Source organism: Accipiter gentilis, chromosome 32, assembly GCF_929443795.1.
Source record: "Accipiter gentilis chromosome 32, bAccGen1.1, whole genome shotgun sequence".
NCBI classification, from domain to species: Eukaryota; Metazoa; Chordata; class Aves; order Accipitriformes; family Accipitridae; genus Astur; species Astur gentilis.
Window position 1 is genome coordinate 18,948,754 of NC_064911.1, and position 23,492 is coordinate 18,972,245.

At 41.8% G+C, this 23,492-nt stretch overlaps 1 protein-coding gene across 1 annotated transcript in view; it reads right to left on the reverse strand.

Annotated features, from left to right (window-relative positions):
• PHEX (phosphate regulating endopeptidase X-linked) overlaps positions 1 to 23,492 on the reverse strand; it is a 97,798-nt gene that overhangs the window by 54,657 nt on the left and 19,649 nt on the right. Inside the window, exons 4-11 of the mRNA XM_049835011.1 lie at positions 18,487 to 18,573; positions 17,174 to 17,400; positions 13,869 to 13,937; positions 12,746 to 12,862; positions 9,494 to 9,577; positions 9,038 to 9,183; positions 5,676 to 5,769; positions 1,296 to 1,424 (exon numbers count right to left, since the gene is read on the reverse strand). Coding sequence (XP_049690968.1) covers positions 1,296 to 1,424; positions 5,676 to 5,769; positions 9,038 to 9,183; positions 9,494 to 9,577; positions 12,746 to 12,862; positions 13,869 to 13,937; positions 17,174 to 17,400; positions 18,487 to 18,573 — 953 coding nt within the window. The remainder of the gene's footprint in view (positions 1 to 1,295; positions 1,425 to 5,675; positions 5,770 to 9,037; positions 9,184 to 9,493; positions 9,578 to 12,745; positions 12,863 to 13,868; positions 13,938 to 17,173; positions 17,401 to 18,486; positions 18,574 to 23,492) is intronic.

Genomic DNA, 23,492 nt, shown 5'->3' on the forward strand with positions numbered 1-23,492 from the left:
AGCTTCCTATAATTTTCCCTCACATATAAAAACATGAAAAAGTGTCCATCCCCTCCCTAATGTACATTTCTTATAGTCCTTCTCTTCCCGTTTATCCTGCGCAGAGGTCACACTGTGTATCCCTGAAGTATTTTTGCCACTTTACTGCCGAACAGCACATTACAAACTCGATCAAGAAGCAGGGGAGTGAAAAGCTGGATCTCAGGGAGGAAAGTCCAGCTGAAAGCAAGCAGCAAAAGCAAAGCAGAACCTGAGAGGGAAACACACATCATAATGATTTGGACAAGCCAAGTCAGAGCGTTGGTCTGTCTAAAATGGAGCCCTTCCCTGAGAAAACAGTCAAACTAGATAAAGTCAAAGAGACAAACTCAGGCTACTGAGCCAGGGCAGCACAGGACTATCGCAGAGCTGTCGCTCCCAGCGCGGGATGCTATTTCACAGGTTTCCTAAACGGTTGTGCCTCTCCTGCACAGAGAGCTAGGTTCCATGACTAAATTAGTTAATTTTAAACCGATTATTGTTGGAAAATCAGTGGCTGGAAAAGCAGATACTGGAATGCCTTATGAGAATAATATGAACTGAAAATAAGTCATATATTATTGTGAAGGGTAATCAATCATTTTAATATTTTTTTAAGAAAAGTGATAACGTAGCTATGTTTGAAGTGTTAAAATGAGGATGAACATCCAGCTAAAAGCTATTCTCTGGACTCAGCAGCATGGAAGAGTACTTTCCTTCTCCATTGAGCAAAAAAGATTTGAATCACAAATATAAATTGTCACTATGTGGCTCTAAGCTTCCCTTAATTTGGGCCAGACAGCAGTTACGCTTTTCTTGCTTGGATTGCAGGCATAGCACAGTCAGCTTTAAAAGGGCCACCCTGAAGCAGAGAAATCTTGACCTATCTTTTAACTTGTCTGTAAAAACTTTACTATAATGAGTTACACTAGCTACACTAAGCCATTTCTCATCAATACCCCTCACTCTGTTGCTGCACAGCCTGGCTGTCATTATTTACACAGAATAATGGTGTTCAGCCCGGCTTTGATCTGGCTACATATTTGTCTGAAGGGCTGCAGATGGAAAGAACGGGCAGTGCCCAGATGGACAGAAAGGTGACGTTTCTTCAAATTTGTTCCATTTTCTCCTTGCCTCTTCTTTTTTTTTTTTTTTTTTTTTTTTTTTAATTAAAGCATTTTTAAGAATCTCATCTCTTTTGGTCTAACATCAGAGGCAATTTGTAAGGAGGAAGCAACTAATTAAAAGTTTCTAGACAGAGATCTTGGAGGACTCACCATCTCTTTCTTGTCTTCTTGAAAATGGGCATTCACAAACATTTTACCCACAACGTAAGGGAGCGCGTTTTCAACGAGGTCCACACATTTATCCCACTGAGGCAGCAAAGTTGTGGTTCCGTGGATCACCTGTTGGCAGGTGCATGTAGTAGGTTATAACATCATACTGTTTAAGAAGAACAAGTCTGCATCCACATACAGTATAGTCTAAAGTGTATTTGTCAAATAGCTACCAAAAGGAAACAACAATGAGACTTTATAGTTACTTCTGTTTTCATCAAGTGCTATGACAAATCTTCTGAACTCCACAAAATATCTGTAGGATTTTACACTTAGAAACAGTACAATGGTAATGACTTAGAGAGGCTAGGCTTAGAGGGTTAATTATGGGAAGACATTCCCAAGTGCCAACTTTAGGCTAATCTTGGTAGTCTTTCTGTGTTAAGTGGAGAGACACTTTCCCTTAGAAAATCCCTGCTCTGAGATATCGCTTGAAAAAGTTTCTCTCTCTCCATTGACTAGGTGAGAAGCCCAGGGAGATCGGCCTCATGAAAATGAGGTCAATCCTTATGAAACACCTCCTACAGAGCCCTCCACTGCCATGAACTTATCTGTGCTAACTAATGATGTCTAACATTGGTAGGTACGTGTCCACACCTTTTTGCCATTTACCTGTCCAGCTACTCTTCCCACAGCCTGTGTAAAATAAATAGTTGCTTTCAGCCCCTTTCCCAAACAGAGTATTTTCAGGAGAAAACAGATTTGAATCATCAAGAACACTGAATACATGTTTGTCCCCCCAAAATCTCACTCCATGTTGTGGTAGAAAGATGTTGGTAGAACAGCTTGCATATTTTACTGAAGGAACGGTGGGTAAATACACACTTCCAGGCTCTGACGATGTCCCTGCAACACCATACGTGACCCTCAAAAGACACATAGTCAAGAATGGTCAACACACCAATGAACAAGGCAAAATAGAGCTCAAGCTCATGGCTGCCTTGGTTTCGGTCTCCCATGGGAAGAATGTTGTTAGTGTGGACGCTTACCTAGTTAACATTACATTTCCTCACCAAGGTGGAAGTTCATTTAAAAAAAGTACACACAAAAAATACGAGATGGGTCCATGTAAGCAGTAGCAGCGCTGATTTAAGAAACTTTTGTGTTTTCAAGGTTCAAAGATTTCCCTTTTACTTAAGGAACCACGTAAGCTTTTCCACAGAGAACAAGCAAAATCCCAGTCCAGTAGTTAACACTGAAAAAAGCAGAGTACAGTCAACACCAGACCAGGTCGGGGGGATAGGGATTTTGGCCTCTCATAGATTATACAAGCCTCTTAAGCACTGATCTAGCAGTTTCTGAGCTTCTTCTTTTCCCCGCCTTTTCCTCCTTTGAGCCCAAGATTAGATTTCTAGCAAAACTGAAGGGTTTGGATTTATTTTTTTCCAATAAGAAAAGATTTCATTGGAAAATTCCAGAGTAGCTTAACCCTCAGCTACTGAAGGTCAGATATTTTGGTAGTTCAAAGACTGATTTTTCTCCATCATATTGTCTGTAATTAAGCTTAATCAATGATACAAATACACCAGTGAATTGCATTTTCAAACACTTTTTATTAATACTGTATGTGTACTAATAGATTTACAATGACAGAGAGAACATTGCTCCTATAAGAAAGCCACATTAGCCAAACCAATACATAAGATAATAGTTTCCTAAACAGAGCCAAATTTGAAAATAAACTCCGTTTCCAAATTCTTCAACCCTCATATATAACACAGCACTCAAGGGCGGGTAGGGGGGGGAGAGAAAAAAAAAAAGAGAGAAGAAAATTTCTCTCCAGGGTGCAAGCAAAACCACAATGGAGCTTTTTCCTGATGCAGGGAAAGAAGGGGAGTCATGGCATTAATCATCAGAGCTTGAAATTCTTTCCAAAAACTGACTATGCATCAGCCTCAGAAGGAGTCAGGAGGCAGAGCTGGCTTTTAGACTGTGACATATTATTACAACATAATAATTATCATTATTTTGAGGGAGGCTTGACTGTAAGGAGGACAGAAAGGCAGGCTGTGAGACCAATAGAAATAGAGCTGAGAGGAATACATTATATCCCACAGCCGGTTTATTGGTATTTATGTTACAACAGCCAACTACAACTCCCTCAAAATGGTCCTCCTAATATTAATGGACCACTCTAAACCATGGTACTCCAGGTAGTGACAGTAACTATAAATACCAGGTTTCCAGCCCTCCCAGTCAATTCAGAGCTCCACAAGACAATTAACCGATCTCTTCCCCGGGTGCGAGGACTCAAAGCACCACTGCAGAGGAGATGCTGATAGTTGCTGACGTGGCAATCCCAGCACTTTCTCTAGAGTCAGCAGGTTTGTGCTATTTCTCAACCTGAAGTACTTTGAAGTTTCATCGTGTCTTTCTCCCTCTCTTTGTAAAGAGTTTAAGTGTCTTGATGCCAAGATTTCTACGTGTAAGATGTAAAAGCCACCAACAGAAAATGAGAACCTGGTGAAAAAAAATACTATGCTTATGGTGGGTGAGGAAGACAGACTGACTGACTGACTAAGAGATATCTTTTGCTTTAAGGGTCACTGGTTCATCTCATGGTCATGTCTTTTCAGCAGTCATTCAATGTCTTCTTTACTTATCCAGCAAGGGGTTGGTGGGTCCTTTTTAAGATCCCAGAGGACCTGTGTGCCTTTACCCCTCCAGCCTCCGACTAGAGAAATGTTCAACAAAGCCTTTGCCTTGGACTCCATTTCTCATGTCCTTCCTGCTGACCTGTGAAGTCTGTTCCCCTGAGTTGTTTACTGCGCTTAACTTTAGCTATTAACTATTAGCTATTGCTGTTTAGTCCACTTAACTAACTCTCCACCTCCGAGTCCCAGGGGCAGGTAATGGAAATGAGCCGCTGAGTCACTGCCCTTACTGTGCTGTTCTTAAGTTTTCACAACCACTTACATGAAACCCTTGATAACGTTGTTAATAAGCACTGAATCAACTTGAATGAGATTTCTCCCTAAACTTCTGGAGAAAATACCCAGAGAAGTGACAGCAGCTAGTTACTATATCAAAACACACAGTATCCAAAGCTTAAAGTTTCCTTCCAGGATTTTTTCTGGCCATAATATAACTCAATATAACTCAGTATTATGTTGCAGACTGGCTGATGGCCAGCATTAATCTATTTTACCTGGCTAGCAAGGAATGTCCCGGGGGGGGACACACTTACAAACTTGTTGCTGTGGTTCTGACAGCCAATTTCTCACATTTTTGCATGAAGAAAAATGGCATCTTTAACAAGACTGATTTGAATATTATTTCAGAAGTATAAGCGATGGCCTTTCCTGTGTAGTTTCCATCAAGCTATTGGAGTTTATTTTTAGGTATTTGATCAACTCAGAACTATTCCAGTACTACTCAAGGAAAGACATTATGGGTGCTTCAATTAGCCACCCACATGCCTCACTGGGGAGAACAGAGCACCCACGCCTCCTGTACCACACCACTGCCAGTATTATGCCAGCCTCCTGTCGTCATGATGTCACCAAGCAGCTAATTTTCTTAATGACAAACAAAAAGTTTACCATCTACGCTGAAGTGACATGGAAACAAGCCAAAGCACCTTTCCGTTTCAGTTTCACCCTTGGTTTTCTTGAAGAGCCCTCACACTGCCCACAGGATTATCAGTGTGGCTTTCTATTCAGGGTTCACTTAATCAAATATATGTGTTTTACATAAATACCCATATTACTTGATAGATAATTAGCTCTGCTCTCGTAGCTTGGGGCTGTGACTAACGCCTTCCGGGCCTTCTGCAGCCCCAAGCTGGAAGGCACCTGATTGACTTCTCTGTGGAAATGGCTGGTGTATGGATGTGCTAGAGGTCATGTAAAGCTGGCACTAGAGCATGAGAGGGGTTTAGGCAAGCTTAGAAAAGCTGAAATCTTAGAATTCTGTTTCACCAGAGCTATATTTACACATGCATAAACAGTAAGGTTTTTTTCAAAAGCTTAGGTTTTTTGGCCAAACAGGTTTGGCCTGCAAGAATAGCACAGGTCACAGCCCTGGCATGTTACTTAAAAACTTTCCAGCTTTCAAGTTTCTGCATAAGACTAAGGTTTTTAAAGGGGAGGTCTCAAAAACTCCTTAACATAATCTAAAAGACATTTTTCTTTAGTGTCATATACAAGAATATGTACATCTTAATTGTTTTAGAGGGAGTCTTCAACAAAAAAAGTTTATTCAATAAATTTATCCCGCATGGAAAACATCTCATGTTTTGCAAAGGTATAAGCAACCATAAGGGAAATCAATAACGTCAACGCTAGTACCATTGTAAATGCTATAAAAACTCTAACTTACCCGAGAAAATTCCAGCCACCGATACTGAAAACGTCTACTGAGGTTAAATAACCTTGAATAAACCATCCTCCACACCAGATAGTTGGCAAGAGTCCTGTTAAATCAGACATATTTTTATGAGACATCAAAATGCATATGATGTACCACAAAGCACTTATAGAAATAGCTCTACAAACATCTCAACTGAATGGTGGAAATTTCACCTTGAAAATTAATGAGTGATGACCAAACTGATAAATCCCTATTACACAGAAGAATCTGTGTGATTGCAGCCAGTTAATATGTAATTGCACCATGATAACCATCTTCTAGGGGATATTATAACGAGTCCATCTCCTAGCATGTCATTTTTAGGTAATGCTTTTTTCAAAAGGCAGTTTTCATTTTGCATAGAAGTGGCAAGAACCGTGTCGTAATAATAGCTGCATAAAAATTCTATCCGGAGATAAGAAAATAACTGATTTTTCTTTTGTAAATCAAAGTGAATGTTATCTCTCTGCATTAGTAGGGCACATAAATCATAACTGTGAAACAGAATAGATAACACTTCATCCCATATATATACTATCATTATCTCATATTTGTATCTTTCATTAGAAGTTATCAATATGCTTTTAAAAGTTCTTACTACCCACAGAGTTATTAAAGTATTACCACTCTTATTTTGCAGATGGATAATTGAAATACCAAAAAGGAGAAGTCTCAGTAACAAGAATCTCATAGAACCGAGGCTGAGACACCCAGGAAGAACTTGTTTAAAATACCCAGGAGACCTGACATCCATGCCCTTTTTCTAAAACTTCAAGCACTTGACTGGAGGATTTATCTAGTCTAGACTGAGCTCTCTCCACGCTCAGCAGTGGCTGTATGAGGTAAAGGTGCAACGTGAAATATGCAATTCAACTTCAAACAGCCTCAAAACAAGTCCAATAATGGCCTACACGTGTTATTCTCATCTTGTCTTATAAATGATGTATTTTTCAAGGATAGTTATTGCTCTAAAGCTATGGGTAGCCAAATGTTTGCTCTTCACTGGGATATACATAACATTTTGGGCAGGCCACAGACTTCTCCATAGGGAGGACAATTGTTCCTCTGCAACCTCAGATGCTGTTATGGACCAACTGAACAACTCTCCCATCTCTAACAATCCCATTTCTGCCATCTCCCATTGCCATAGGCGTGGAGCGGCATAGGTGTTGCAACAGCATTGCTCCATCAGCTTCATTCATGGACACATCCCATACTGTCCCCTCCCCTGAATCATAGGGGGTTATAAACACACTTTGTGGGCACATTGCCTTCACAGCAGCATTCGCCTGAGCTGTAACTTGAGTTTTGCCTCTAAGCAAGCTCCAGTCCACCCACACAAAGCCTCCAGCTCAAGATAAGTTGCTGCTGGAGGCTTACACTCTTGGTCACTCGGCTGGAGAGGTGATAAAGAGGTGAGAACGGAGAACCCGTTCTACTCATCAGTTCAGTCTGCAGATGCTTATAGGTCAGAAATAGGGTCAACTCGTTTCACACAGGAAAACTTGAGGGTGCAATCTCAAGGCAATGGTGACCTCAAAGGCCTGATGCTCACTAGTCTTTGTGGCCAGTGGCAACTTCTACAGGGGAGCAGAGAGTTGCTGGAATGCGCAAGTCCTGCCTTTTATACTTGTCCTCATCTCTCACACTGGGCATATTCCTTCTTTTAGTATACAGATATATAGTACACATAAATCCCCACAATAATTGGAAAACCTATCTGAAAAATCTCTTTAGCATGAATAATGTACATTTGTAACACAACACATGTTACAAGAGCCAAAACAGGTAGCTCTGCTTAGATAATCAAACCATTTTGAGATGATGCTTAGGGTCCTTAATTCATTCCAACCTATGAAATACCAGACAGTATATAGTTTCTCCTTAACACATTTCTGACAATGTGGAATTTCCTCACTCAATGGCAACTGAAGCACCCTAAAAATGCTCAGCTCTCACCGGTTTTGTAAATGACTTGAACTCCACAAGCCTCACAACTATCTGCCTCAGGTACTTCAGCAGAGCTGAATGGCATCCATGCTCCAGCAGTAACTACTCTGTGGATCTAAGACAGCATTTATGCAAGCCCTACATTTTATGGTACAAATTTCTTAGGGAAAGACAGAGCAGAAAATGCCTAAACCATTACCAGCTATAAGATATGCAGCACGAATATACTAGAAATTAGACACTGCTTTTGGCTGGGGGGGTCAGGAGCCTGGTCTCAGGCTCTGCTGAAGATGGGCATTGCAATTCTTTCTGGTCATTACTCCAGCCTCCCTCTGCCATGACACACAGGCTGGCTTAACTCTTCTTGAATACTCTGATTTTCCCTGAGTAAGACCCTAATGGAAAAAGTCTCCAGGTATTTACTCTGTGGAGATAGAATGTATTTGTGTGTAAGTGCATCTGTACACAGGGAATAACTAATTCTCTGTTGTCTTGCTACATGTGCATCCTCTAAATCACCGCTTTATCCCCACTGACATGACTAACTTTGAGATACAAAGCATGGGCAGCCCAAACAGTTTAGAAGACTTTCTTCAGTAGATTAAGATTGGTGGTACGCTAACGATATTTCTCTGAATTTTGTAAAGAAAGAATGTTTGATGATCTGTAGGCAAATCAATCATTTTTATTTTTTCTTATTGTTTGATTTGTGTCTTATTTTTACAGGTACTATGAATTAATGTAAGCATTCTGTCACTGGAGACATAGACCAACAATGTAAGAATAATGCTTCTGAATTAGCCTTTTTTTCTGAAATGTAAATTTAGTTGTAGCCATACTGTACAATCAGCAAAGAATGATTTTTGGAGATGACAGCCTGACAATATTTTTTTAAAAGTTCAGCAACATGCTTCAGCAGAGAGCAAATTATCACAGAAATCACTTAAAAGTCATCAATAATGTTTCAAAATGGGATGTCATCTTCACAAACTTCTTCATCACACTGCCCAAAGCTGTCTTGCTTCCCTGTGCAAAGCACATCTACTGTGTTTAATATGAGCTACCTGCATTTTACAACTATATTCTACAGGTGTAAATGATTTCACAAGATGCAAGACTCTATACAAGTAAGAGATGTGGAATGCATCTGAAAAGAGCAACTTCACTGCAACCTGTGTTTTCCATAAAAAAAAGGTGTTGAAACTGCGAATTCTCCTGCTACACACAAGCTGATATCTAAATCCTCATTCAAACAAAACCACACAGACCTTTTGCCTAGAGGCTTGATTCCAAGAATATCTGAAACAGCTGAAAAACCCAGGAAAAGCCCAGCATTTGATGTCCCTTCATAAGTGTGGGTGAAACCATCATAGGATCCTTACTTTTTCCTTTCATTTTCTAGTATCCTGAATAAATCTTTGAAGTATTGGGGAACACGGACAATCACATTTTCTGAAGGACCTATATCTTTGAGCTCAGGATAGAGTCTGGTGTCAATCACCTTCTTGATGTATCCCAGCCAGTCAAACTGCAATGACAAAGAGAAGGCTGGTTAAAGCAGATTATGAGGAGAGATGGTTTATTAACTAAGTTGCACCTGTGAGACTAATAGTTTCAAAGATTTACTTACTAAAAATTCAGAAATTATTGCACTTTGTCATCACATGTGTTTTCAAACCTCAGTAAAGTCGTAACTATATTTAAAAGAACATATATTGTAATTGAGTACACACATTCCTAGCGATATTCCTTTAACATGCTGCTCTGTGTACTAAAGGCAATTTTAATTATATAGGTCAGACGCTAAAAGAATAATTTTGCAATTATCCTCAACCAACCTGTGGAATCATAGCGCTAAGCTCCGATATGTTCATTTTATTGTACATCACCTCACTTGTGCGATTTTCATATGGAATCATGATCTGGGGGGGAAAAAAAGCAAACATCAAAACAAGGATTATCTTGCAGGGACCTGCTCTTACATCATTACTGTCCATCATAATCCCAGTGCAGAAATATCTCACCACCTGTTTTCCAAGCATTCATGGCATTAACTTCCCTCTCTGAGGATGGCATTTAACCAGGAGAAATGGAACACAGTTCATTGTCAGTTTAACTCATTACTGGGGAATTTAATGAGCTGCATGTCTTCTTTGAACATATTGGACCAATTTTTACTCTGATTATACTAAGGAAATGCATGTTGATTCATAAGAGAGAAAAGCACACCTAGGCCATTAATACTTACTCATCCCATCATGTCAGATAGAAGCCAGCTCCAAACTATATGGCTTAAAAGGTCATATCTGAAATAGGTATGCTGGAAGCACATCTCATCTCTTGGATTTGAACACGGTCTTGCTATGGCCTGAATCCGTGTGAGGGAAGAGCCAGATACACACAAGTTTCTCCTTATTTTACCCCACCATCCTGATTTCCATAGCAGGAAACCTGGGTATATAGGCCAGATATGAATTAAAGCATTCTCCAGCCAGGACTCTCATCGGGGTGACCCAGAGGAGCCAGACCTCAGGATCCTTTGCGTTGTCACATTTGAAGGACATAGCAAAAGAATTCCTAAATAGAAAACAAGTCCTTTTATAACTGACAAGGGACATTCAGATTCTAGGATGGCAGTATGGTTCATAACAGAAAAACAAACCAAGTACAAGATATAGCTCAAAATTTTTTCAGGGTTCAAGAGGAACAAGAATTCCTGATAGCAATTCCAGCCCTGCTCTAAGGTAAATCCTATATAACAGGCTGTACGCTGTGCAATTTAAAGAGGACAGAGATTGACGCCAGACTAACCAGACAGCTGGCAGTTCTCCAATCAAAATTCTCCAGTAAGGGTCTGCGGTTTTACTATTGCTCAAGCCACACAGAAAAAAAAATTACTTTCTTCTCCCTTTCTGCAAATTTCATTTATCTGACAAATCTTTAAACTCTTCTTGAACCCGTTTGCTCCCTTTCTCTCAAAACTTTCCCTCTTCCTCCAGTAATTCAAACCTAATTGAAATCTTCCTTGTACACAAGCAGCTCTCTCAAAGCATGCCACTCCTTCCTATACCCAAAATATTCTCCCTTTATTCTTGCTGTCTCCCCCTGAGTGCACAAGTTCTCTGTTATATACTTTCACTTAAAATGAATGCAGAGGAACACAGGATACGGTAAAAGCCTAAGTAACAAACAGGACTATCTCCTTTTGAAATCATGGTAAAATGTTTACGTAAATCATTGTGCTCGTTAGGAATTATGCAACAATCCATGTCCCTGGACTCATGCCTAATATCTGGATACATTTTAGGAGGTTCACACTAAAGGGAAATTAGGTAACCATTAGCAAATATGGCTTGTTGCACTATGGAATGCATTACTGATCCTGAGGGTTGTTATATGATCCATGTCATCTTCCACGGCAACTTCACCTATGTACTTTGTGGATTAAAGCTCTGCAAGACATTCATTAAGTAAAGCATTAGAGCTACCAGAGGTAGCGATGCTGCTTCTTATCACACCACTGATAAACAGAAGAAAGTTTCTGTTTTTCAAGTCTACTGGGTCACAATGAAGTATCTGCTCATCAGTCCACCCACATTAGGTATCTGAAGCTGAATATTGGGCTTTATTTAGAGGTTTGACAAAATTTCATCTCTTTCAGCAGAGAGATGGAAACACTGATTTACTACTATTGTGGATGGCCCTCAATTCTCCACACACCCCCCATTAAGAAGCATCACTGCCTTTCCTCCTGTAGACTGCAACAGCAAAGCCCAGGGAAAAGTCATCTGCTGCATCACCTGCCCTGTGCAACAGGCTTCTCTGTTAACAGGAGACCCAGCATTTCATAGGGTACAGCTTCTTTCCTTGGCGATATGAAGAAATACTCAGCTCAGCTGGCAGTTCTGCAAATCAGGGTCAAGTTCGTAGCCCTAACTTTTGCTGTTTTCCAACATCGAGGCTAACTCTTCTCTCTAGCTTTAGAAGAAGTGGAAACGATAATGGACTTGCAGCTCCTGGGAGCAGGATTCCTGTGCTAGCCATACTGAAACAGGGATACGGGGAAGCAGAAACACTCCTTCAGCTTGCAACAATCCTAATGCATAAATTAAACTCCACAAGAGGGGAAAAATGTCACCAAGTAAATCAGTCAGAACCAAGTACCAGATTTAAATCTGCTTAGCTTTCCTAAATTCACTGGGTCCCCTAAATTAAAACTCACGGAGTTTCTCATCCTCTCTCCCAGGGTGCCCCATGAAAGCAGCTCAGGAGCTAACTGCAGTGCTGCTGTAACCAGCATCCTCTCACTACCAAATGCCGATATCCCACCTCAGTCTTGCACTGCTTTTAGTTCTGCAGAACATCAGCCTAGTCTGCTTCCTGAATACATGGTAATGTATTCTCAACATAGCTGCACAGCAGGGACTCAAATTCTGCCCAAGTTCAAAATTACAGAATCATAGAATCGAATCATTTAGGTTGGAAGAGACCTTTAAGATCATTGAGTCCAACCATAAACCTAACACTGCCAAGTCCACCACTAAACCACGTCCCCAAGTCTCACATCTACATGTCTTTTAAATACCCCCAGGGATGGTGACTCCACCACTTCCCTGGGCAGCCTGTTCCAATGCCTGACAACCCTTTTGGTGAAGAAATCGTTCCTAATATCCAATCTAAACCTCCCCCGGAGCAACTTGAGGCCATTTCCTCTCATCCCATGACTTGTTCCTTGGGAGAAGAGACCGACCCCCACCTCACTACAACCTCCTTTCAGGTAGTTGTAGGGATCGATAAGGTCTCCCCTCAGCCTTCTTTTCTCCAGGCTAAACCCCAGTTCCCTCAGCCACTCCTCATAGGACTTGAGCTCCAGGCCCCTCACCAGCTTCGTTGCCCTTCTCTGGACACACTCCAGCACCTCAAGGTCTTTCCTGTAGTGAGGGGCCCAAAACTGAACACAGGATTCAAGGTGTAGCCTCACCAGTGCTGAGTACAGGTCGCTTCCCTGCTCCTGCTGGCCATGCTAATTCTGATACAGGCCAGGGGTTTTTTTGTAAAAGCTAGCTTCAACCCCACATTAGATCACCAACCTCAGCTATTTTAACTTCCAGCCTTAGAACCGACTTCATATCAGATTCAGCTCGTGAAGTGTTTGCACCCAGCAGCACTGCTGTATCAATCATGAACTGCAAAAAGGCATCTCGGTACTGTAAACAAACAAAAAGAGTGAAATCACATCTGGATTTGCTTTTGAGCACAGCTGTAGCAGTAGACTAGAAATGCCCAGTTATAGCAAGGAGTATAATACTTTGTACTTTCATGCCCTAGCAACCAAAATTGTGCCTTCCTTACCTTGAATGCCTGCTGTCATCAAGGAAAAAAAAGGATAACACTGTAAACGTATTGTGCTTGACAGACAGAGATACCTGCTGTGGTTCACAAAGTATAAATCTCAGGAAATGCAAGTGACACTTCTGGATTAGGCTGACAACACTTACAGCTCTTACAATGGGATTAGACAATGTGTGCGAGTGTACACCAATATTTTACGCCAACTCATACAGTAATCAGAGTAGGACTGAAGAAGTACTTGTATACAAGTGCAAGCATAGCAGCTGAGAAGATAGGGAGATAAAGGGACGCTCCACTGAGCTCTCTCCTCCATTCCTGCCACGGCACTGCAACACGTGTACCTGCCACAGTGCTATCCTCTGCTCTCCCCAGGCTATCCTAATAAAGCACATTTTAGTCTCAGTGTGTATACACAAATTTTAGCAAAATACACTGTATGTAATGATACTGCAGTGATTTCTGTGCTACATCCCCCCCCCCAGCATAATCCTTCAGAGATTTTGGAGGGGTCAGATTGCTCCTCATCAACTCCTTCCGACCTGCAGTCCAAGAAAGGCAAAAAACATACCCCAATGCATTTCCACCTTAAATCTTTTAGCAGATACAAGCCTTTGTATCCTGGCATCATCTAGTCTGATAGATGTGGCTAAAATACTGACTAACCTCTCAGGGAACTCAAAAGGGAAGCTTGTGGTAGCAGTGCTTGTAGTGGTGGTGTTTTCTGATAGAAGATACCCTGAAAAATCCAAATCCAAGCAAACCACAACCTTTTCTTAGTTTGGAAGTCAACAAAACAAAACAAACAATGAAAAAAACTGAGGGGAAAAATGGTCACTCTGATTTCCAGTTAATAATACTTACAGATTTGGCTTCTGTGGTGTTTTCTAGGTAATCCTCTCGAGATGCAAGAGAGAGGCTTGCTTGGTCGAGCTGTTAAAAATAACAAGCAGCAGCATTTAATAGGTAAATTCATCAGAATGCAAGGCAGCTCTATAAGCAACCTTTGAAGAGTTCAAGTTTTTCTGGCCATTATAGTAGACGTGTGTAAATATCTAATACATAATACCCTGCCCCAGCCTGAGTTCCACAGGATTTCAAAACCACAGATAAATTCTATACTGTGCTGACAGACATTACCTAAATCACATTACTGTGATCTAGGGAGCCTCAGACGCCCCCTGCAATATGTGAGCCACCTACTACAGCAAAGAATCACCTATGTGATTTCTGTGTTTGTGGCTCCATTAGGGAGTAGGTAATGCAATAGGACTGGGTCTACAGGATCAAACAGTTGGTGCTGACGACCAGTCCAAACATATTTCAGGGGCACAAGAGTCAGCTTGAGACAAACGCTAGTCTAGTGTGCGGACCAAATGCCCATTAGGTGCTGGAGCACGTTAGCTGCTGTGTATCTGGAAAGCATTGCTAGCCGCCTTTGACTGAAATTGAGGTTACATTTTTAACCTTCATCCTAGACCAGCACTGAGTGCTGTATTTGTCTTTCTGAACAGATGTACTGAAACAGCTGGATACCAGCCGCAGAAATGATTGCATGCATGCACGGGAAATTGTTATGCCTCCAGTACCTCAGCTAAAGATGTCTGGTAGGTTCAGGTGGATCTTTGACTTTCACTTATCTTTTTGATCTAAACATGGATCAAATTTGTTGGCCTACATTCACTCTAATATTGGAATAAGGTCCTCAAAGTAATTTCTAAACCAGTCCTGAAATTTCATTGAGACCTGTGCTTAGTCTTTTGAGTGAAAGGACTACATGGGAGTATTTGCATATAGTTTCAAGTTCCTAGCCAAAAAAAGTTCACAGTGCAGCATAGATCTTAAAACTACTACTGGAAACTGACGTTTCCCAAAACACTTAACATGATCAGGTTAGGTTAGGGTATGGAAGCCGAAGCTGAAAACATGATTCAGCCAGCTTCTAAACTGAGTAAGATACTGACTGAAGCAGAAACAACAGTTTTGATGTTCTAAAGTTATTATTCTGATGCTGTATTTGTTTTTTAAAAGCAAGTCTAGTGAAGAGAGATTGTATTTATTCACACAACTTCACTTAAGTCTTTTTTAATCTAAGTCCTACACCACTGATATTTCACATTTTGTACATTTATAAAAATGACCTGAATAAATACAGCTTAGAATGTAAAATGAATGAGTAAATGTCATCTTTTCCTCTACTGGGTGATGTTCTCAACCTTTAAAATATACCATAAACAAATAAAACAAACCATCCACTAAAAGGAGAGTAGCTGTAATGCTTAGTGCAACTCTGATTCTTTGAAAAACGGTATCACTTTCTTTTTTCAGCATATTGAAGCAAAACCAATATATTCTTATGCTTTGCATATGTGTGTCCTGGTAATAGTTAACTTCAGATGATCTGGCCTATTTCAATTATGTGACTGTTGCATGAATTGCTCATCCAAATTTTCCTGGCTCAAGAGTTACATTTGACAACCCATTGAAACCAAGAGAGCACAAGTATGAGAAACAAACAAAAAACCCTAACTTCTTCAGCCCTCATGAAAAAAAAGGTCATGTTAAATGTTGAAAAAAGTTTTATTTGGAGTTTCTACTTTTTTCTGATCCATTCATGATTTTGCAATGCTGAACAAAAAGAATTTTGCAATAGAGCCGTTTTCACAAGCAGATTGAAATACTCCATGATACATCTGCACCCCTGGGAATTTGTTAAAACACGGGCAAAGTAGAATGCTGGCTGATGTATTCTGCAGATCAAGTTCTTAATCAAATTAAAAACAACAGAATACCCTATGGAATAATATGTTATTCATAGTCTGTAGTGCTTCAGTTATTTAGATACCTAATTCTTAGGTGCCACCAAGCATACTGATTGAAGACACTGCGAGGCATAATTTGTTGCCAGAGGCCAGCAATAAGGATGTAACTGCCCAGCCCTTTGCTGACAGGTGACTTGGGCTGAAATATTATGACAGGAAATATCTAGATATCTCTCCTTATTCTACTGTTTCAGTTCTTTTAAACAAATCTCCAGACAAAGCAATCCTGACAGGGTCTGAACAGCATCTTAGCAGAATGACATCTTTAATAGAGCAAACTGTTGATCTGCTGTTGACTATTCAGGAAAATGTCCTCAAGATGGGGAAAAGTTACCCTTCAATTTTATACCAGTTAAATGCCTCAGTCAAAAGACATTTTAAAGAACTGTCTCAGAATCCACATCCACTCCAGTATGACCACAGTTAACTGTTGTTTGATCCCTAAATACACTGTATTCTTGGCTACATTCCTACAGCTGGCCAAGATGCTAGCTACGTAAGGATCATAGATCCTATTTTGCTGTGATGAATGGCATCATAACTTTCTTCTTTGTCCCTTTTCTCTTGCCTTCATAAACTGTTTTCTTGTAGCTGGGGAGGGCTGGTCTACGCTGCCTCCTCATCTCTACTTCTTAAACAACAATGCATTTGGCCCAGACACTCAGTCTTGCCATGGTGACATCTCACAGTAATACAATTCTCTCTGGAGTTCTTCAGACTACAGTGAGGCAACATTTCTTGGGTCTTTTTCTCACTAATCTAAATTGTTGTGTAATGCCATGCACTGTTAACAAACTGGTAATGCTTTGGTCCAAAAGCAACAGCATTTCAGTAAAAAGGTAAATTCTGTGCTTCAGTCTTAGAAGTGTTTGGGATACATCTGTGTTGTAAGGTGCTGTATAAGCACAAGATGATGTGTTGCCATCTCAAGAAAAATAGCTCAAGTTCAAAATATCTTCTACTGATGCACCATTTCTCATCTTCACGCACACAAAACATTCTTCGTACAACTGATGAGCCACAAGCAGCACCCAGAACACCCCTAGGACTAGATATCCACCTCTCATTTTCATGCACATAGACCCTGGACATTGGTCCACTGGGAACATATTTTACCTTTTTTTGCCATTTGAAAGGAGAAAATATCCTGTACAGAAATATTTTGCGATAGCATGTGGTTCCTAGTGGCTTCTACATTCCTATAAATTGGCACCTACGTACATCTGTAAGTCAGTAGATGCTAGCAACAATAATCAAGTGCAAACGTGTGGCGTGTAAACATGTTTTTAAAAAAATGAGACCACAAAATACCATGCAAAGTAACCTATTAGATATGCTATATGGTACCTTCAGGATATACCGATTGGAGATTTTGTCATCAGCAGCCACATATAAACGGATGAAGACAGAGTTACTGTATTGACCACGAAGAGTTGCCAAGGTTTGGACTAAACTAAACCTCCTTTCTGACCACAGCCCTTCAGATCCAATGTTGGATTCCAGCACAGGCCAGCGGAAAGGTGAATGCCTCAGTATACTTAACAGGGGTTTCACGTCGGCTTTTTCGATTTTATCTGAAATGTCAAAGTATGACAACAATTACATTCCAGAGAATTCAAATCCAGCAGCAGCCACGTGAGACACAAAGATTTATTGGCGTTGACCAGTTTCTAGGCAAGACAAAACACAATAGTTGAAACCCAAACCCTCTGCTCTGCGTGTGAGCACAGGAGCGTGGGAGTCCAACCTAGTTTATCTGCATCAAGAATAAGAGAGGTAAATCAATGCCTTTCGAAAAAGGCAAGGGCTGGAATCAAGTCAATTAAAAAAACATTCCTCACTTAGAAACTAGCATAGAAACTTCACTGTTTCTAAGAGGGGGTTATTGTACATAATCAAAGGCAGAGGGGTCAGCATCTCGGCACGGAGGCTGCAGGGCAGGCTGTCTCACTTCCTGACAGTCAGTCTCAGGCCACGCTGGAAGAAAAGTGCACAGGAAAAAAAGCCTGAAAGAACCAGAAGGACAAAGGGCACTTCGAAGGGCAGAATCCACTCCCTCCCAACTCATCTTTCACCAGTGCAGCTACGCATAGCTAGTGATGTAACCAAACCCAGTGTACATCACCTTACAGGAACATTTAGAAGCTCAGGAAAAGCACTCCGCAAAGGTAGCTACAGGGCTCCGCATCCAAACTTGCTTGACGTGCAGATAACTCAAAGCTAAAGAGTCCAGGGCTGCCTATACCCAGCCCTGTGGAAGTGTTTTGATTAAATGGATTTAGAGAAAGGTAGAAGGTGCTGAGCAAAAGGCTCTTGAAAGTGTCAGTATGAGAATTTCATCAGAGGGCTCCTCTGATTTCCCAGGCACTACCCCCAAACCCCTGGGGCACGGTTTTGGCATCCTTTTGCACCAATAAATATCCCTTCATGGTTCCCTGACAAGCAAAGGTCTCTAAGACTGACTTCTTGTGCCTTGGTGTACCTTAGTCTTGATAGCCAGCCGCAGAAATGGGTAGCTGACCCTCTGCATTCAGTTGAATCCAAATCAGCAAAACCTGTGCATCTGCATAAAGCTTCACAGAGCTCAGCAGTCAGCAAAAAAGCCTGCCTTTTTAAACAGAGGTAACACATACGTGTCCCTCTCAAATCAGGCCACTTACTCTCATTCATGCAGGATGCATAAAGGGTCTTGGCTTTCTGTACAGCTTCACTGTCTCGTCTTTTGCTGATGGGTTTCTCAAGCAATGCTGAAAAGACAAATGAAATTTTTTTTCAATACGTCAGAAAATGTAGGAACTGCCTGTTTGCCTGTCTCAGCACTTGCTTTAATCATAGCGTTTGTTTAATTAAGGATGAGGTTCCACATGTATTTTCTTAAGCACAGACATAATTATACTTTTTTCGATCCACAACAGAGAAGGATTTTTTTTTTTTAATTTATTTTTAAGAGGACTGATTTAAAGCCAGTTGACAGATGCTGCTTATTACTCATCCTCACGAACAGCCACCCTCAGCAAACTGAGGGGACAGGGAATCACAGGGCGAGGGTGGGAACCAGCGCACAGAGCAGGGAGTCAGGAATCCCTTCAAGTGGCTCAGCCTCTGGGGCTGGTACATTATGAAACTGGGGTATAACGGAGGAGGTGGCAGGATCCCAGGAGCAAGACTGCTGGTGTTCACTCTTGCCAGCTCTGCTGCTGAAAGCAAGCAGCAGAGAACTGCCCTGTTGTCTGTCAAACGCACACAATCTCAGTCTTGTAAATGACACGAAAGGCCAAGTGTCCAACTACTATGTGAGAAGCTGCACTATATAGCTCCCTCATACTATAGGTGTCAACCTCCTTGGTGCCTGAAAGCCAAACCAGTTTTTCTAAGCTGTCATCTCTCTACATTCCTGGCATTCCTCACATTATGTCATGGAAGTGAACTAGCATGAAAAGCGCATCTGAATCTCAGCAGTCCACTCTCAGCTGCCTCGAGCCATTTTATCCAAGTTGTAAATCAGCCATGATGCAGCTGCAGATGCACACACTACGGCTAAATGCAGAGGCAGCTTAGCTTCAGGGAGATCCATCAGCCTCAGGTGCAGCACAGCACGAGCATTTCCACGGCCGAGAGAAGCAGGGTAGTACTTAAGCGCAGCACAGAAGCAGGGCTAGCAAACCCTGTTGGACCTCACGTGGCTTTCTAAGACTCAGACAGGTCCTGCACAGCATTACCTAATTGTTACTGGGACCACTGGAGAGAGTGGCTTTGCTGGAACTATCCCAAGTCCCTCCTGTTGTTTGCTCAGCCAGAGCTAAAAAGCCTTGAAAAATTCAAGAGTGCCTCCTCTGTACCATACTCCCCAGCGCTCTGGGTTTCAAACGAGCAAAGACCCTGTGCTAAGAAGCACGTCCTGCACAAAAGGGAGAACAAACTGCAACACGAGAGTCCCAGTGACCTGCCAAAGCAGAAGGCCACTGGGACTTCATAACACCGGCCATGGCAAAGCCAAACCGCTTCCACCTGGGACTGAATCAGGTGTCGATGCAACGTTATTCTTCTCTGCCAGCACCGGCGGGGCGAGGCAGAGGACCAAAGAGGTGGTGGTGCTGCCATCCAAAATAGCACCCTCCTGCAAACAGGCGGCAGCGGCTCGCTTTCCAGCCCCTGCCCTTTCCAGCAGCTCGCCAGAGGCCCCTCTCCAGGGTCACCTCTCCTGGGAGGCTCAAGTCCAGCTGGGTGGTACGACCAGATTCTGTAGCGGAGAACAGCCTGGCTTTGTGCTGCTCTGCTCCGTTTGAGGAGCTCACGGCCGGAGATAGGGTTCAAAGACACTTATATTTCCCGGGATTTCCCTAGCACCTTGAAGAACCTGCGATGCCGCACCTCTCAGATATACCGTACTGCTGACCTCAAACTCTTTAGTAGTCAAAGCATACCCTAGTGATGAGTAAATGCCACTTGTTCTCTCCCTCCAATCCCTATTCTCCTTAAAAAAAAAAAAACAAAACAACCACACAACCAAAAAACCCACACAACCATTTGCTTGGATCCTTGAGAGATCTGATTAGATCATTCCCTTTTAGTCATAAATAAGATTTTCCCTAAAAGTACTGCTGGACAGGACTGCCAATAGCTTTGGTTTCAAATCCTCAAATTGTTAATATTTCTTGTCTTGTTAAATAGAATATAATGCCAATCATTGACACGTATCTTCAGTGTGCACAGTTCTTAGCAGAATAATCAGACCTGTTCATGTTTTAAGAATAGCATTTTTGGAGAAAAAAAAACCACCCACAACTATAAATGAAACCTCCATAAAAGTAAGGATGAAAAAATACACTCCTATTAAAGCCATTGCAATAACTTCTGTTCCTTGCCAGTGAGCTGCACAGCCATGAAATTTTGAAGCTAATAAAATTCAATGGCTAAAGCCCAGCTAAAGCTCAGGAGAGATACAGAGGATGAGAGCCAATAAAATAAAATCAACTCTAGGAATACACCTGCATAAAACCCTGTTAAAATCAGACTTGGTGTTTTCCCATCAAACCATCTTATTATGCGGCAGAACGAAGCTGTAAGACTCCCTGCACTGTTGCAAAGAATGAGGTGGGGTAGACGCTACCGATTTGCTCAGCATTCATTTATGAAGAAAATTCTTGGTTCTGATGATGTAAAATCCAGTGATCAAACATGAAAGCCTTAATAAGATGGTTGAATCCTGTGGACACTGAAACAGGGGACGTGATCCATGAGTGCTCTTTAGGCTATAGAGGTTCCTCAGCCTTAGCCTTAAGCTTTCAGAAAGATTTAGAAGCTCAGTGCTGGAGCACTGACCACATTCACTTGATTTCTGCATTAGCTAGTGTAAAATCCAAACACAAGGTTTAGAAATTTGCTTCTTATTTAACTCACAAATACGTATGGATTTTACATGTCCTTGAATATTTAAATTCTTCTTAAAGAAGAGTAAGAAAAGGCAAGAAGCCATGCATACTAATCAAAAATATGGGCAATCAATTAGTCTATCTACAGGTTGCCGTACGCATGGAAAGAAAGTCACTACGGTGATTGAAATCAATGCAGTCACATCGAGCTATTTTTTAAATCAGCGATGGCAGGTACTGCGAGTAGCCTGGCCACAGCAGCAGGCTGCGACAGCCCCCCTCCTGCCCTGGACACATCCAGTTGTGGGGGTCGGGTGCTGAGCTCCGCAGTGCAGCAGCACTCCATCTCGTGACGTGCAACATGGCATTTCGGGCTCTCGTCCACGGGAAATGCCAGCCGGTGACCCACAGAGAGCAAATCCAGCCCCTCTGAAAAAATTCAGCTCCTAACTATAGCTGGCTGGGAAGACTGTCTTTCCACCTTGAAAAATTGTAATGGTTCCAGGCACTTTCTGTCTGGACACCAGGACGAAAGCAAAACCTATAAGGTCTTCCAAGGAGTAGGAAGAGAAGGAGCACCGCCGGTCTGTTCGTGTTCAGCCTCAGGAGATGCCCACAGACCTGCTGTGCAGTTCCCTGCTCTGCCTTTCCAAGGAGCTGCTCTCACCCCTCACGAGGGGATTGTGAGTATTTGTACCAATCCGCTGAGAAGTCCAGTCTAGTAGGCGTTTCTTAAGTCCAGTAGCTGGAATTAAAAACTGTGGCCAAGTTAGGGAGACCAGGGTTAGCAGCATTTTGATTAAGGCAGCTCGCTCAGCACTGCGAAGGACATTGAGTTTGTTCTTGCAGCTTTCTTGGGTTTTTTTAACACAGTTTTCTTGTTTCAAAATTAAAAGCTCTAATTCCCTAAAGCAATCTTCCATTTTAGGACTCCAAACATTAACTGAATTCAACTTGAATCTATAGACAGTTTCAATAGACCAAAAAAATAATCCTTTACCACATTCATTGACAGTGAAGGAGATTTTATCCAGCTTTGATCAGCACCTTTTAGCTTCATCTTTAAATAAGAATTTTTAGGAACAAATAGCTTTAACCAGACTAGGAAACACACAGCACTCCAATGATATTAAAAACCCAACCCTTGAAACAATAGTTCATTTGTTAGCTCGCAGTTAAATGTTACAGTGCTAGAGATGGAAGAGCGATCTAGCTGCTGAGATTAAAAAATCCCCACAATATAAGCTGATTTACAACTGTCTGAAAGAGCACAGAAACATTATTAACAGCAACCACAATTTAACACCTTATTGCTACTACTGACTTACAACAGTAGCCTGCCGCAAATGCAAAGCGGATCATCATAGCCAAAAATCACCGGGACAAGCAAAGTGAACCAGCATAGCTTAAGCCACCTTGAATAAGAAGTCTGCGATCATGTTTCCCTAGCCAAATATAAATACACATTTGAATGGCTGTTCTAGCAAAGCAGTTCTTCAGTCATGTCTTTTACTTCCTTCACTTTCAAATTAATTCCAAAGTCATTTTCTTCAGGATAAAAGGGATCTTGGCCTGCACTCCTGATCTCAGCACCTTGTTGTTCCTGTTTCCATATGCATAGGAAGCCCAGATGCACGATTTATGTTTCCCTTCATATAAAACTTACTTGTGGCAAGTGTCAAAACCTAATGGTAATTCTGCTCTGCAGCGCTGAAATAACGTAACTCATCTCAATTAGCAACTACCACTTGCACAGTCAGAAACTGGCTAAAGGCGTTCATGATACCCTAAACTTTCGGAGGCTGCAAATTGCTTCATCGTTCATTTTCCTCTACCAAGGGGCCGAGGGCAGGGAGGTTCCCTTTGCAAATCAACGTACTTGTACTTCTGGCAGCCCGGGTCGGGCCGGTTTGCATCATTGCTCTCCCTGGCTCTTGTACAAAACACAAAAGGCTCAGCACAGCCAACAAAAACCACTCCATAGCTGGGAACGATCCTCGGTTGTCCGAATTGTAGATGCTCGGATAGATGGTCAAGGAAAAAAAAGCCACAGCTGGGGGCGGGGGGGGGGGGGGAGAGGGGTTGGGAAGGGAAGGAAGGAGGTTTGTACTGAGTCGCCTTCAGACAGTTCTTTTCCAGGGCAAGAGGGCTAAAAAAGGCCAGCTTCCTGTGGTTCACTACCCTACAGTAAATAGCAATCATCTGCTGTTAAAAGTGAGAGCAAGGCGCTTTACAAAGTAAGCTCTGCTAGGGTGTCTGTTTATTTAACTGCATGCTATTCTGAAGCTGCTAAG